Below are 13761 nucleotides of genomic sequence, written 5' to 3' on the forward strand. Positions count from 1 at the left end.
GGAAACGCAGTCGAAATATTTTTCGCTCGCAGTAATAGTTGAGGACTCATTTTGACCTTTCAGTTGTCAATGGAATAAAACAGAAAATACGGATTCTATAATTTAATTAATTATTTGATACTCAATCATTGAAATGAAGTATCATGCAATACCCAATATCATTATTTACCTTCTTAAATATTTATATCAGTGTCACCAAACACTTGAATTCGTTGTTGCAGTAGAGGGTGAAATAAAAATAGATATTTGATTCATTGAAGACGAAATCAATTTCGTATTCCTCTCAGTCTGAGCGTAAGCACAAGTCATTATTTCACATCTCATTATTAAATTTATAAATATCGTTTTTTTTGCCTTCAATAAATGTAATTCATAATTTATGTCCATTTTTCATTCGTTTAAACTATTGTACTTCAATGATTGCGGGGTAGTTGTGGATTTTCGCGTAGTACTTTCAGTCTGGTCCTGTCTCATCAGGTATTGCAGTCATGTAGAGGGAGACCAAGTTATCCCTGTCCAGAATTTGCACCAATGAATCCGCTGGAAATAAGCAATTTCGAGTTATTTATAATTGTTTTGCATTTTAGTGCAAACAAATGAAATATTGGAGAAGAACATTGAACTTTGATTCTTTTTTAATGAATCTTTCTATAAAAATTGTGCAAAATAGCATTTGCACAATTTGTTGAGACTCACTTGAAAAGCTCATCGAATGCTCTAGGAATCTCACAGGTCTTGCATAATGCTGATTACTTCTCTTCCTTAATAATGGCACTAGATAACGAGTAGGGTTCCACAATGGACTGGGTGTTGTCGATAGCTCCATTCCCCCATTCTTGCCTGACTTTTCTGTCATGGGAAGAATATGGGTTATCTTGTATTGATTTGTATCGATGTTCCATATGTATTTGCAACCTGCTTCGTACATCTTTCGCTCCTGCAAACTGTGGAAAATTGTCCTTAACAAAATTATTCATAAACTTCTCGTTTAAAGGCTGAGGAAATATGAATGTTACCAATTTGGTTGTTTGCAGTATTCGCTGGCCTGAATTTTCATAATTAACAAACAAATAACATCTCCTGTTATTGAGCAAACGTCGATGATCTCTATGTCGTAATCACTGCAGTGCCAGTATTTTTTCTTGAACCTCCGACATATCCAATCAGCAATGTGATGGGAAAATGTCTCAATATCGAAACTAAATTGATTTATCGACACGTGAGGTAATGCCTGAAATTCATTTGAGTCTTAAAGATTTTTCTGTTCCTCGGAACTTCATCAGATAGTTCATTTATTCTTGCAATTGCTTAATTAATGCATCCTGGCACATAAAAATTTCTAATGAGGTCATACTCATACTCCGCAGTAGTCTCTCCTTTATAACATGCATTCAATCATGTGAAAAATTATAATTACCATTCTCTCGGCTTTACCATTACTAATCATCTGCATCTGCACGTAACCCGATCCATGAACATGCATTGGAAGCACACATTGATAACTGACGTAACCCCCAGTCTCGTCATCCTCAACGTCAGTGATCACAGATATCATTTCGTCATCGAGCTCAATATAGCTCCTCTTAAAATGAGTTGTGCATTTTATCGTGGGCTGGGGAATGAAAGCTCTGGGTGCCAAGGGGGAATCATTGTGCATCACTGTCATGTAACGATCACGACAGAACATTATGTTGTACATACGTTGGTTGAGGCTCAAGGGTTGGAGAACTGTTTTTCCTGTTGATATCAATTGAAACATTTATCTCATTAATACTCAACGTTTCAATGTTCAGAATCCGGTAAATGATAAGAAAGTCGACAAATTTATATTAAATTGTCTAATGAACCTGAGATTTCACTTTTTTTGTGAGATTAGTTTTGAAGTGTATACATATATAGGCAATCAATATTTGTATTTACCAAAATGCCAATTAATTGAAGAATATGATGAACATTACCAGACTCAATGGGCTTGAAACTCCCATGAAACGCCTCGAGACTGCCATTATCCTCCGTCTCACTGTCATCATGTTGAATTTTCTTGTTCCCCGAATAAGCTGGACTGCTCTCCCTGGAGGTGTACCGATGAGCAGAGCAATACCTATGCTCATTCTGATCCCTGATGTGCTTGAATGGAATGATATTCTCCGTATCCTCAGCCTCGACTCTGAACTCGTATTTTTTATCCGCAAGCCGTCGTTTCCTGAAGGAACTGAGTTTCTCGCATGTCTCTTGGGTGTCATCGGTGAACTCGTAGGCTTTCTCGGCTTCGAGAGTGAGTTTGTGGGTTGCTCGGGTACGCGGCGGTGGGGAATGCAGACTCGAACGTTTTCGAGGACTAGGGTGGCGGAAGGAGGCGGTTATTATCGGGGGCGACATCAGACGTGGGGAACAAGGGACTGGGGATATCGAGAGGATGTGTAAGGGAGAGTTTATTGATGTTACGGTGATGGTTGGATCCTGGGAGGTACCTGGTTGGGGGGAGACTGGACGTTTACGGGTATTTGAATGACTAGATTCGGTTCGCGTTCGGAGAATGTCCGAGGGGGGCATCAGGATTTGACACTGACGGGAATCCACTGGGAGCCTTTGGGGGGTTGATCTTGGAGAGCAAGAAGCATGTTTGACCAGAGTAATCGAATCACTCCCAATACTCAACTCCTGATTGACATCGTCGCAGAAGTCCTGAAGTATCTTATCCCTCACTGAAATTGGTTTCTGTTCGTAAACACTGTTGCTACTATTTTTACCACACTCACAATCATTAGTATTAGCACAATCACAGGATTTATTGAGATCCTCGGTGTAGGCAGAGACAGGAGATGCCTCGGACGACTCCAGTGTGTAAAGTTTATCAGATGAATTATTGTAGCATTCGGTCCTCGTGTCGTCCAGATCGTCGACGTCACTCGTTTCTAGAGGCACCATGTCGCTCATATCACTGGAATTGTTACGAATGTTCTTTCGTTTAGGCACGAACAGATCCACTCGCAGGACATGGAGAAAATTTCCAGTGTTCACGACTACGTGATTCTGGTAGTTTAGGCATACTGAGGCGCGAAATCTGGGATACGGGGAGATTACTTCGTAGGTCGTGTGAACGGTTAGACCGTGGAGGAGACAGTTACAGCGAACACAACCGTCCCAATTGGCTGCCAATTCTGTGGAAATTTAATGATTAAAAAAAGGCTTGGGCCCATTTCCTGGAGAGCCCAGTGATTAACGAAATGTTTTCATGCAAAAAAAAATTTTAAATGAAGTGAAACAATTTTACACTTCACCTTCTTCTTCATAAGAAGCTGCCACTTTAGCACACTCTCGACAATTACTTAACGAGGGTAGTGTAGTAACAGTCAGATAAGCCCGATCCGTCGTCTGAGAATTTCCCCAGTCAGCATGCAATCCATGTATCACAATTTTGTTTCTCTCCATGGGCCACTGGGCAACCACAACGTCCAACTCTTTGCTTATCGTGTAGCTCCCGAAGAGAGTGACTTCTGCGACCTTTGAAGTGAAATTTACAAATAATCATGAAGAATATTTTAATGAGATGATTATTAATTGAATCATCTAGCATTTTAACTTGTATATTTAGTTGAATTTCACTTGGAGATTAACAAATTCCTTTTAAATTAAGGGGATACATGATATGCTAAACATCTTATTTTTAATAATATTTGCTTTTGCGTATAGAAAATTTATTTGAAAGTATTACTTTTCGAGCGAATCGCGTGGGCGAGAATGCCCACCAGTGCAGGAGGTATTTGTAGAGGGATCCGTACACCCTTAGGTCCATGCTGCAGGTGTATGTCAGAAGAAACTGGCCGCACTGCGTCAGGCCCATGACAATGTGTCTAGAAAACATGAGGTGAATTCATTACTCCTGACATAAAGTGTATTTTCTCAGTGGAATCAATAGATTTTCTTGAAAATTCTCACCCAGCTTGGAGTGCTGACATTGGAATGACATGGGTCAGAGGCAGATGACCCCATGATGGAACTTTTGTGAACAATCTCTCTTCTGGAAAATAGTTGTGCTGCGACAGACATCCCCTAATCTATTTCAAGAAATGCATAAAATTTAAGAAATTAATAAAAATAGATCACACTCCCCCGCGTGGAAGGTTAACTTCCGATCTGTAAATGAGGATGACAAACATGTGGGGGACAAATTCCATAAATTTTGTTTCATTTTTGTGTTTCTCTTTCAAGCTTGGGAATGGTGAAAAATTCTTGCAATTATGTCGATTGCTGTGATAATATTGCTGTTAAAAAATGAATTCAAAGTCCAGTGAAACTGAATGAAATCTTGACAGGTGAATTGATAATAGACAAATAGGTAATAAGTAATTAAGGGATGGCGTGTATCCCAGAAATCCTAGACAATGTTTTACCGCAGGATTTGACATCATAACCTTAAATAAATTGGAGAAAGGCACTTGAAACTAATTAATAATAATTTGCATATTCAAAGTTAATTTGATGGCTAAATACATTCAAGTTCAAATAATCTAATAAAATAGACGAGTGGATCAAAGTCAATCTTCTTCCACTGTCAGTATCTCAAGAAAGGCAGAGTCAAATTCCATAAGTCAAATGTCATTGTTAATCCCTTTCTTCGAGCTTGAAAATGTATGGAAATTCATGAAAACCCCTCATTTTCTCCGAAGATATTGCAATTTAAAATACTTGAATCAATTTCCATCGAACTTGATCGAAACCTCCGCAGCGAAATAAATAATCATTAATCACTCATAATTTCAATTAGCGTTATTAGTGGTGCCGAGGGTGTACCACAAGAACTGTACACAATTTTTCAAGTCAAAGATCAAGACTGAATATTTACATTTTGTTAATTATATTCTGAATTCTGCAGATGCACCAAATAAAAATCTTCCTCAAATCAACCCCAGCATTATTTTCAAACACAATCTAACGAATAAAGTTTCAGGTTATGTCTATGAACTCACTTCTCTGGTAAACAATTTCTTCAAAAAGTGTCTTCCACTGTTACTTCCACAACTTGTATTTCGTTGACCAACAACAACAAAACGTGCCTGACGTTCTGCAGATATGTCGGTATCGGATAAATTGTCATCAGGATACTCTGAGGTAGTATCGGAAGACGTTGTGTCCGCCATTTTTAAATAACCATGGATGATTTACAAAGAATTGTTTTCTTCCGCGAAAGTCCAGGATAATGAATCGCAGTAGATTGTAGATCATGACAGAAAATTCGACAAAGAACGGAGGGGAGGGGGCCAATGATCTCGACCGTGAGAGGCGCCTCGGTGGATTTTGGTGGCGGTCGGCGACAGAAAAACTTGTATGTAGATGGCCGCCAGGTGATTACTTTTCGCCAAATAAACAAATTCTGTTGATAGTAGTAGGTTTGTAGCCGTTTGTATTGAGCTTCAAATGTTTCGTTAGTTTCTCAATTAATTTCAATTAAATAGTGAAAAGGTATTTCTATCCAGTCTCGATATTGCGAATGTTTCTGTTATCTACCTCATTGACGATAGGAGCCTTTGCTAATCAAAGGAACGACTAGTGAGCAACAGATTAATTCGTCCTTTGATTTTCTGTCCTTCTCACATGATGGCCTTCCTCTGCTGGCACATTAATTGCAAAGTCATTTCCTAGTGTTACTGGAGATTTTTTTAAATGATTAAATATCAATTTCTTATTCCAGAAGGAATAAGCACATAAATGAAGCTCGCCACATAAGCCATCGGCTGACTTCATGCTTCAGACTGTTCCCTGATTGGTCAGTCTGATCGAGGCGAGAACTTCAAATACGGTTTCTTCAACTTTATTACAAAACAATATAGGATCCTTTTAAATTTGTATATTTACGCAGAGAGAGCTTTTTCATAAAAATTACTTATGTTTTCCGCAAAATATACGCCGCTTATATTATCGCAAAATGTCGTAGAACTTTTCCAGAGTCTTTACATTACTTTAAATTACATACAAACTACTTTAAATTACATCAGGATTTGAAAGCTTATTCGTAATAAGGAAATTGCAAAGTCCTTGAACTATTTACAGAATGTGTTTACGTTCACGTTCCTTATTACTCCCAAGAGAAACCCTCAACCTAGGAAGAATTCTGTTTATTGTTTCATCACTCGTTTGCTTTCTAGATATTCGATCCGACAATTGTGTTATCAATCACAAGCTGTCTTCATTCCGGAACCGGTCACCCTATTCGATGCCACGTCAAAAATGTTCGGATTATGATATCGAAATTTCATATCATGATGCTCTTTTGTTTGCTGACACAATCTGTGACTAGATAAATACACTTTGAAGAAGATTAGGTAAGCAGCTGCTCTCCAAAATTACACACTGGGAGTTAATAAACAGTAATTTATGACTAAAAAATCCGATACAATTAGCAAAGTCTTCAAAAAGTCCATCTAATACCAACAAAATTAATTTCCCTTTACAAATTAGGCTCAGTCTTATATCCTGAACTATTTACATCCTGATAGCTGAACTGCCAGACAGGAAATAGAAAAAGCTATTCAATTCCTAGCAAAAAAAATGAATACAACAAAAATGGAGTTGTAGTTCTGCACATATTGTTGCAGTTGCAATAATTCTGATTGACAATCTTGAAAACATAAACATCAACATGAGCCAATGGCATATGAACTTGAAGACAATGACGAAATATATCGAATAATGGGCTTTGAACGTGAACTGAACTTTCTTCTCTTTCTTCATTATCAGACCACGTGCCCTGAACTGATTATTTATGACGGAATCATGATACAGCGATTTTTATCCGATAAATACCGTCAATACTCCTCATGTTCGAAGATAGTTCCAGGAATAGGGGGAGATAATATTGGTAAGGGAATTTTGGTTCAGGGGTCAAGACCGAATCAAGCCACTATTGTCATGACAAAGCAGGGATCAATGGTTAAAAAAACCAGCAAAATTTAGAATCATCCGATGAATGAGAAACGAAATTTGAATTTCTCCTCGCTAAATCTAGAAATTTTCACTCACTGTGATATTTCAGATTAGTTGGGTCATCCTGTGCGAACCCTAGCATTTGGAATTCTGAAAATATATCATTTTAGTTTGTGATGTCGTCATTTATCCTGTATTTTTCCTCAATCTTGCCTCGTGGAACGTTTTCAATGGTTCAATGCTTCGTCAAATTGCGGTATCTGATGACCGTCAAAATAAAATTAAATATTTATCGGTGAATTGTGACACTATTCTGATAAGCTATCACTTTTTATTTTTCAACGGTAAATTGGATATTTCTCGGGGATTTTGCATTGTTTTCATTGAGATGGGATTAACGAGGGCCGTTTTACAGAAAAAACGAGTGCACTCGTGACCTTTGGATTTATAATCTCATCGGAGAATATCCAAATATCTTCATATACAAATTTTGCAAATGGTCCTCATTTTTTCCACCCGAAAATCACTTTTCAAGGTGCAATCATGTTTACCTGAAGTCACCATCAAGGATCCATTTCATTAAAACAATCACGAGCAATTATCCACTCACTTTCTCTCCCTCACATTCAGACAATTAAATAAATGTCTTGGCAATAATTATTAGACTATTAGATCACTCCAACTGACGATTTCCATTTCTCCTTGAGAAAAATCCTTCGTGGACGAACTCAGCACCGAACCATTGAGATTGTCAATTGTCAGTCACCGATTAACGATTGTCAACATTTTATCATATTTTGCAATTACAAATGTATCTCTTATCACATTACATTTCCTCGGCGCTGTATCTGCTGGGGTCATGAATATCAAATCGATGTATTATTGAGTCATCGATCAGTGAGAAATGGATCTGAAAATCAAAATCACAGCTAATTCCCGCCGACGATTACGTCTGGTAAGATTAATTACATGTAATGATAATGAAGTGAGGGTATTGTTAACATTAATTTGTGGTCAATATCGGGGGGTCAGCTGGACGTACGTTTGATAAACCAACGTGAAATGTTAAATTTATACTCTTATTATTGCACACGACCAGGACCCGATTACGTTATGATATCGATACTTCCCAGAAATATGTTCAGTGCGTTTTCCGACATATTATTGTGTAGTTCAGTGTACTTGCACATTCCTCGTGATTGGGAAAATTATCGAGCCTCATTAGTTCTGCAAGTAGAATAAAAAGTAAACTGAGATGTGTTGAATGACCTGGGGATGACTTATTCGGCTCTGCTCGTATCCAACTGTACCGTAAACTTGTTTCAATCGTGAAAAATTGGTCGATGTATTGTACGGGAGCATAACCTCAAAATGGGGGTCCACATGGGAGGATATTTGATTTTTACTCTCACAATAATGTTTTGGATAAAGCCACTCTGCAGATCTTTGTTTTCGATTTCACTTGCAGTATTTTTAGGGTGGACATTCCGACCAATAGGGGACGGTACTTGATATCACGTGGGGTGGAGAGCGACGGTGTTGTTTTCTTAACTATAAACAATGATTTTTCAGTTGATGTTAGTGGGGTTATATGCGATGTCAACATCGGAGTAACAACCTGGAGTAAAAACGTTATTTAAACTCTTTTTTAATCGATTAATGTTGCAATTAATGTTGTCTTCCATTTGGAGCAGATACGTATATTTTTTATAAGACCCAGAATTTCGGGAAATTGGGTATTGTAAATAATTATCTCCATCAATTTAGTTTCTCATTTAGTTCTTTATTGGATTTTTATCATAAACTTTCTTGTCCAGGACTCGATATAATTCTAGCCAGGTTGATAATCCGATGTGGTTTGCTCGAGAGACAGTTCGAGGGTGTCCCTCGCCCTTGGTTCGTTCATGATGAGATGTTTGTCCCAAAAAACAAGACCCATTCGTCTATGGGGTCGTCCACGTGTTGGGGGTTTAGGTCATAAATGATCCGAGGGTTTTCCGTTATTCCCAGGGAGGTTTACAACGGGTCCATTGCTCGAGTTGGTGTCCAAAATATTTTCAATGTGAGGACCAAAAAGTCGTATCTGACTGAAGTCTAAAGAGAATGGGTCATATACGACTTTTTGGGCCTGATAAATATTTTTTTGTGAGGACATTTGCGCGTCTTGATATGATTTTTTTTTCTCGACGAGCCTCATTTTTTTATTTCATGTAATATAACAATTGTCTATAGTTCTTGCGACTAATTAAAACGACTCAAATCAATTTTCGAGACGTCATTAACACTAGGTCGGTTGTGCTATAGTAATTTCCCCCCAAATTTTTTAATTTTCTATATAAAAATGGAATAAATTTATTGAGAAAACTGGAAGTGTCTAAAATTATGCTATTGTTGTTGTTAACGAATCCCAATGGAAGATAAGAAAATTCTAATGGGTAAACTCCAAATGTGGGGCTGTTCTCACCACCCGGACCAGAATCATTACGTCGCAAGAAATTTTCGGGCGACGTTGCCGCTTCAGTTGGGGTAGAACGGGTGGCAATTGAGTGGGGTAGAAAATATCGGAGAATTCAAGGTGCCATGTTTGGCAGCGTCGGACGCCAAAAATTATTGTGGATAATGCCAATGGCCCTGCGGACGATACGGCGAGGTTGATTAACCTGGCGTTAATTATTATCTTCGATTTCGAAAGGCATTTAATGACAACGATCGAAAAATGTGAGGACACTCACGTCTCAAAGTAAATTATTCCCTTCCAAAAAATCACATGAGGAAAAAATTTGAAAAATCACGTGATTCTTGCATCATTTTTAGGGGAAACTGTTGGATGATGCAATAAAGGCGGAAGAAACGTAGGAAGGCCCAGCTCCGTCAAGCCCCATTAAGAAGACCCCCATTCATTCAAATTAAAAAAACCTTATTTGCTAATGACACCACTAATTATGAAGCATTTAGGCCACATTTACGACAATGACTGGTTCAAAACGCTCCAGGATGACTTCTTGAAATCGTTCAAATGAGAAATTACTTTCCTGAAGCGTTAATTTATCCTGACGATTTATCTGACTAACAAGATGAGGTGCGATCAACTCTAACGAAAAACAAAACTTTCTATTGACATTTTCAATCCAAATGAATTCTAACGCTTACTTATTAATCTTCTATTTATTTGTTATAATTTTCACGAATGCTAAATTGTTATCTGATATACCGTTATCAACTATTCTATTTTTACCGAAGAATAAGACCAAAAAAAGCAGGAGAAAAACAATAAAAGCCTCATGATGAAATCATATTCAATTATCCAGTGATAACAAAATGTTTAGTTCTGTCTGAACCCCTCAACGGAAATTTTGAAAGGAATTTTCAATAACATTGTTCACCATTTTTATTCTCTAATAGATCTCCGAGGAACAATACAGCGAATATAGCATATTTCGATCCATGTTTATAAGTATTTTTTCCCAAAAGAGCTTCAGAAAATATTTTTTGATTATTTTCACATAAAATGAGGGTATCCCCCCCCCCTCCCAATCACACCCACCCCCTTGAATGTCAAAGGAACTCTCTTTTCAAAATTCTGATCTGAGCAAATCGACACCACATGAGGCCATTTTACTCCCCCATTAAATTTCAAAACTGCCGGTCTGGCAGCATCGACCCTCCATGTTAGGCTAGTATTGGTCACGTGATACGAGTACAACCGAAGTCATTCGTTGGGAAGTTAGCCAGTATATAAATAACGGGTGGCAAGCAACGGGCATTCTCTTTTACATTCGGTAACTCTCCCGCAGTGCATTCGCTCGTCCTATCGTCGGTGGGCCGAACAGTGTCGCCCTGTACGTGCACCTCATTCCTTAACCAACGTGTTGCCAATAATATCGTTAAAACATTGACTAATTACAATAAATCAGTCAAGAAGTGTCAATGCCCAGAGGTTACAGCAAAACAAGTTGATTTTAATAATTATTGTAAAAGATATTTGGCGGTTAGTCGGTTTGTGTCATCGTCGAGAAGTTTGAGAAATAGAAAAATGCCGGAGACAGCATCATCTCATCGTATGAATGGATACGCCAATGGTCATACACCCCCTGAACTCCAACAGGCAGCAACATTTTTATTCACATCGGAGTCCGTTGGGGAGGGACATCCAGGTAATTACAGGTTTCATGATTTAAAGGATCTGTTGATCGGGTATTTATTACTGTTGTTCTATTTTTTTTTTGAGACGGAGATGTGGGCCCAATGGCTGGCCTCGTGCTGCCGCCAGGATATCGCGTTAGTGTACATCCACGCGCGCTTTCTTTGTCTCATCGTTTTCAAGATTTTAGGGGTGTTATTTCACGTGGGCAATGAAGTCTTTGTTCTTTACTCACAAATGTGGGCCTTCAGCTGGGGAAAATGGGGGTTGGGGGGACGCTTTGATTGATAGGTTAGGGGATCTTTGGAGGTATTAGGTTACATTATTACATAGTCAGTTGTTGCGCCATGTGCTTGTCTCTTCCGGTTTTATGTTCCTCGATTTTACCGAGCATTTGCTGAGGGGTTTTGGGTTGTTGCAGACCTTTTGTTCCTGAGAACTTGAATAATTTCAGGATGCCTATGTTCTATGAGGAAAAACAACCATTTTTGGAGTGGATTATATCAAAATAGTGGGATTTTTCGGTTGGAGAAGATCATCTGAGGGAACAAAATGGGCACTGGGGTCTTGGATCTTCTAATATCGATTGATAATTCCTTTAGAACGCCGTGGAATACAGAGATCCTGATTTTTTTTGAAGTGTGTGCATTTGTATGTTGACTATAACTTGTGGAAAATTTTGAGGGAATCTCGATAAAAAAAATAGGTGGACCAATTTATAGGGATCGGAAACTCTGGCTCGTAATTGGTATTATTTTGGAGTAAATTACTGCAAAATTTCAGCTCGATGGGCCGAGGGGTTTTTGACGTCCAGCCATTTTGAAAATATTTTCTTTTGTCAATATCTCCAAAGCTACCGCATCAAATGAATTTTTTCAGCGGTAAAATATTCCGTGTGATAATAACGAGGGAATCTGGCCGTATTAGCCTTCGGTAAGGTCAGTCGTCCGGTTATTTCCTTTTTTTATTTTTGAGGCAAAATTAATGAGAACACGATAACGCTCGACATAATGGAGATAAGAAATTATGATTAGGTTGGTGAATTCGAAGAAGTAGTGTCCGTGTGATTCATTTCTTAATTTATAAAATGGAAAACTAGATTTTTGTATATTTAGGAAACTAACGATTAGCTTTTCATTTTCTTCAAAATATTAGTGTTGATGTCCTTCATCTAAAAACATTTCTGCTTTCGTATAAAGTGTGGGAGCCCTTGACGAGTGTTTTTCTTTGTCTGAAAATTCCTTTGACCTTTTACTTCGCGAATGAAGAATTTTGTAAACTGCTGAAATATTTGATGAGACGCCGGTTCATCAAAATTCCACTCCTATTTGAAATTTAAAATTAACACTCAGTTATGGTGATAAATTTTTCAAAGTTCAGATTATTTGAAGTCTTTCATTCTACGTTCGGGGAATTTTAGGATCACGTTAACTCATGATGTCTAAATCTGAACTTATGATTTCTCTGGAGTCTCATTCTTATGATCCACAAAATCTTCGAGATCTGTTGGTCTCCACATGTGGCTCTCAATCAATAGGCTTCAAGATTTTCTAAAAATATGGAATTGGTGGCGACCCATTCGGAAATTTCCTACTAGTGGTATTGGTAGGAATGAAAAAATGAAACAGATTTGGAATATGAAGTGACGTTTAAGTGGCTTCTACCAAAAAGGCTTGAACTCTTGCTTGTTTAAAATTAAATCAGTAGTGGCGAGGACGTAAAGCAGTTCCACTCGATGCAGAATATCTGCGATTGTATGCGAGCTAACAAATATTTTTTGATGAAAATGTAGTGACTAAAAGTTTGCTCTTTTGTTTAGACTTCAGTAGATTCAACGATCACTGGCGAATAGTTTTGACAGCTTGAATGTGATCTTAATTTCATTAAATCATCTTTCAATGATGTGAGATTATGTATTTGCTACTCTTGACTGCCATGATGTTAAACCAAAACTGAGAAAGATGATTTAAAAAATAGCTTTTGTAAAATTCAAATATCTTGTGAACGAACGATCCAAATTGAATAAATGAGCACTCATTTTGTTGATTGAGAAAATATCTTGCAGGTGAAACTAAATTAAGGGAATTCCACTGTGCCAATATTGAGATATACCTATTTGAACAAATGTTTTTATATTTCCAGACAAAATGTGCGATCAGATAAGTGATGCCATTCTGGATGCCCACTTGGAACAGGATCCAGAGGCTAAAGTCGCTTGTGGTGAGTGTTGTTTGTACCTTCCTGTTACTCTGTTGATGTAATTTATCTGTTCCATTCTTCAGTATCAATCAAGCTCAGTCATTATGTTCATAATCTCGATCTGGATTATTTATAGAAGATGAAAAACAAGAATTTTTGTAATTCATTTGGCATCATTAGAAACAACATTTGTATTCGATGTCCATAGGACGGGTTTCCTTGTTTTAATAAGATGCCTATCAGATTAAATCTTTTGTTTTTCATTATTTATGACGCAAAGACTTCGCTGTGTTGATTGATAAAAGAAAAATTGAAAGATTGAATGTTTTTTCAAGTGTTAATTGAGTAATAAATGAATGCTTCATTGATTATGAATTTCATTAATCTTTCCATTTGAATAATAAGTGTCTCTTTATCTAATTAATCCCTCTAGGGGAGAGTGAATCGAAATGGGACGGCTTCAATATCCAATGCCTCAAAAATCACGCCGAGAAATT

General features: G+C 37.7%; 2 protein-coding genes across 6 annotated transcripts in view; one reads left to right on the forward strand and one right to left on the reverse strand.

Moving 5' to 3' along the window:
* LOC135165257 (S-adenosylmethionine synthase) overlaps positions 1 to 13761 on the forward strand; it is a 36594-nt gene that overhangs the window by 17805 nt on the left and 5028 nt on the right. For 2 of the 4 annotated variants that reach the window (XM_064126383.1, XM_064126382.1), the window contains exons 1-2: positions 10719 to 11078; positions 13208 to 13285. In XM_064126383.1, the coding sequence (XP_063982453.1) occupies positions 10958 to 11078; positions 13208 to 13285 (199 nt within the window). In that variant the 5' untranslated portion in view covers positions 10719 to 10957. Of the gene's footprint in view, positions 1 to 8150; positions 8170 to 10718; positions 11079 to 13207; positions 13286 to 13761 lie in introns of those variants that run through there. The other 2 variants (XM_064126384.1, XM_064126385.1) reach the window with 2 other exon arrangements.
* On the reverse strand, positions 204 to 5156 carry LOC135165251 (uncharacterized). 2 transcript variants are annotated; one of them, XM_064126361.1, is made up of 10 exons: positions 4971 to 5156; positions 3940 to 4058; positions 3716 to 3854; positions 3282 to 3504; positions 2760 to 3161; positions 1959 to 2705; positions 1418 to 1737; positions 1017 to 1231; positions 697 to 944; positions 204 to 540 (listed from the first exon to the last, which is right to left on the reverse strand). In XM_064126361.1, exons 1-10 carry the CDS (start codon positions 5139 to 5141, stop codon positions 455 to 457), a joined length of 2670 nt encoding a protein of 889 aa, XP_063982431.1. In that variant the 5' UTR covers positions 5142 to 5156; the 3' UTR covers positions 204 to 454. The 2 variants fall into 2 exon arrangements, with proteins under 2 accessions (XP_063982431.1, XP_063982430.1); XM_064126360.1 differs by having other exon boundaries at positions 1959 to 3161.

Source organism: Diachasmimorpha longicaudata, chromosome 8 (genome assembly GCF_034640455.1).
Source record: "Diachasmimorpha longicaudata isolate KC_UGA_2023 chromosome 8, iyDiaLong2, whole genome shotgun sequence".
In the NCBI taxonomy this organism is placed as follows: domain Eukaryota; kingdom Metazoa; phylum Arthropoda; class Insecta; order Hymenoptera; family Braconidae; genus Diachasmimorpha; species Diachasmimorpha longicaudata.

Excerpts from the sequence above, each read along its gene's own strand:
- LOC135165251 (XM_064126360.1), bottom strand. The coding sequence starts at position 5,141 with ATGGCGGACACAACGTCTTCCGATACTACCTCAGAGTATCCTGATGAC. Across the intron at positions 3,855-3,939 it reads ATGTCAGCACTCCAAGCTGG|ACACATTGTCATGGGCCTGA; the intron begins GTGAGAATTTTC and ends CATGTTTTCTAG. Across the intron at positions 1,232-1,417 it reads ATGGTAAAGCCGAGAGAATG|GCATTACCTCACGTGTCGAT; the intron begins GTAATTATAATT and ends AATGAATTTCAG.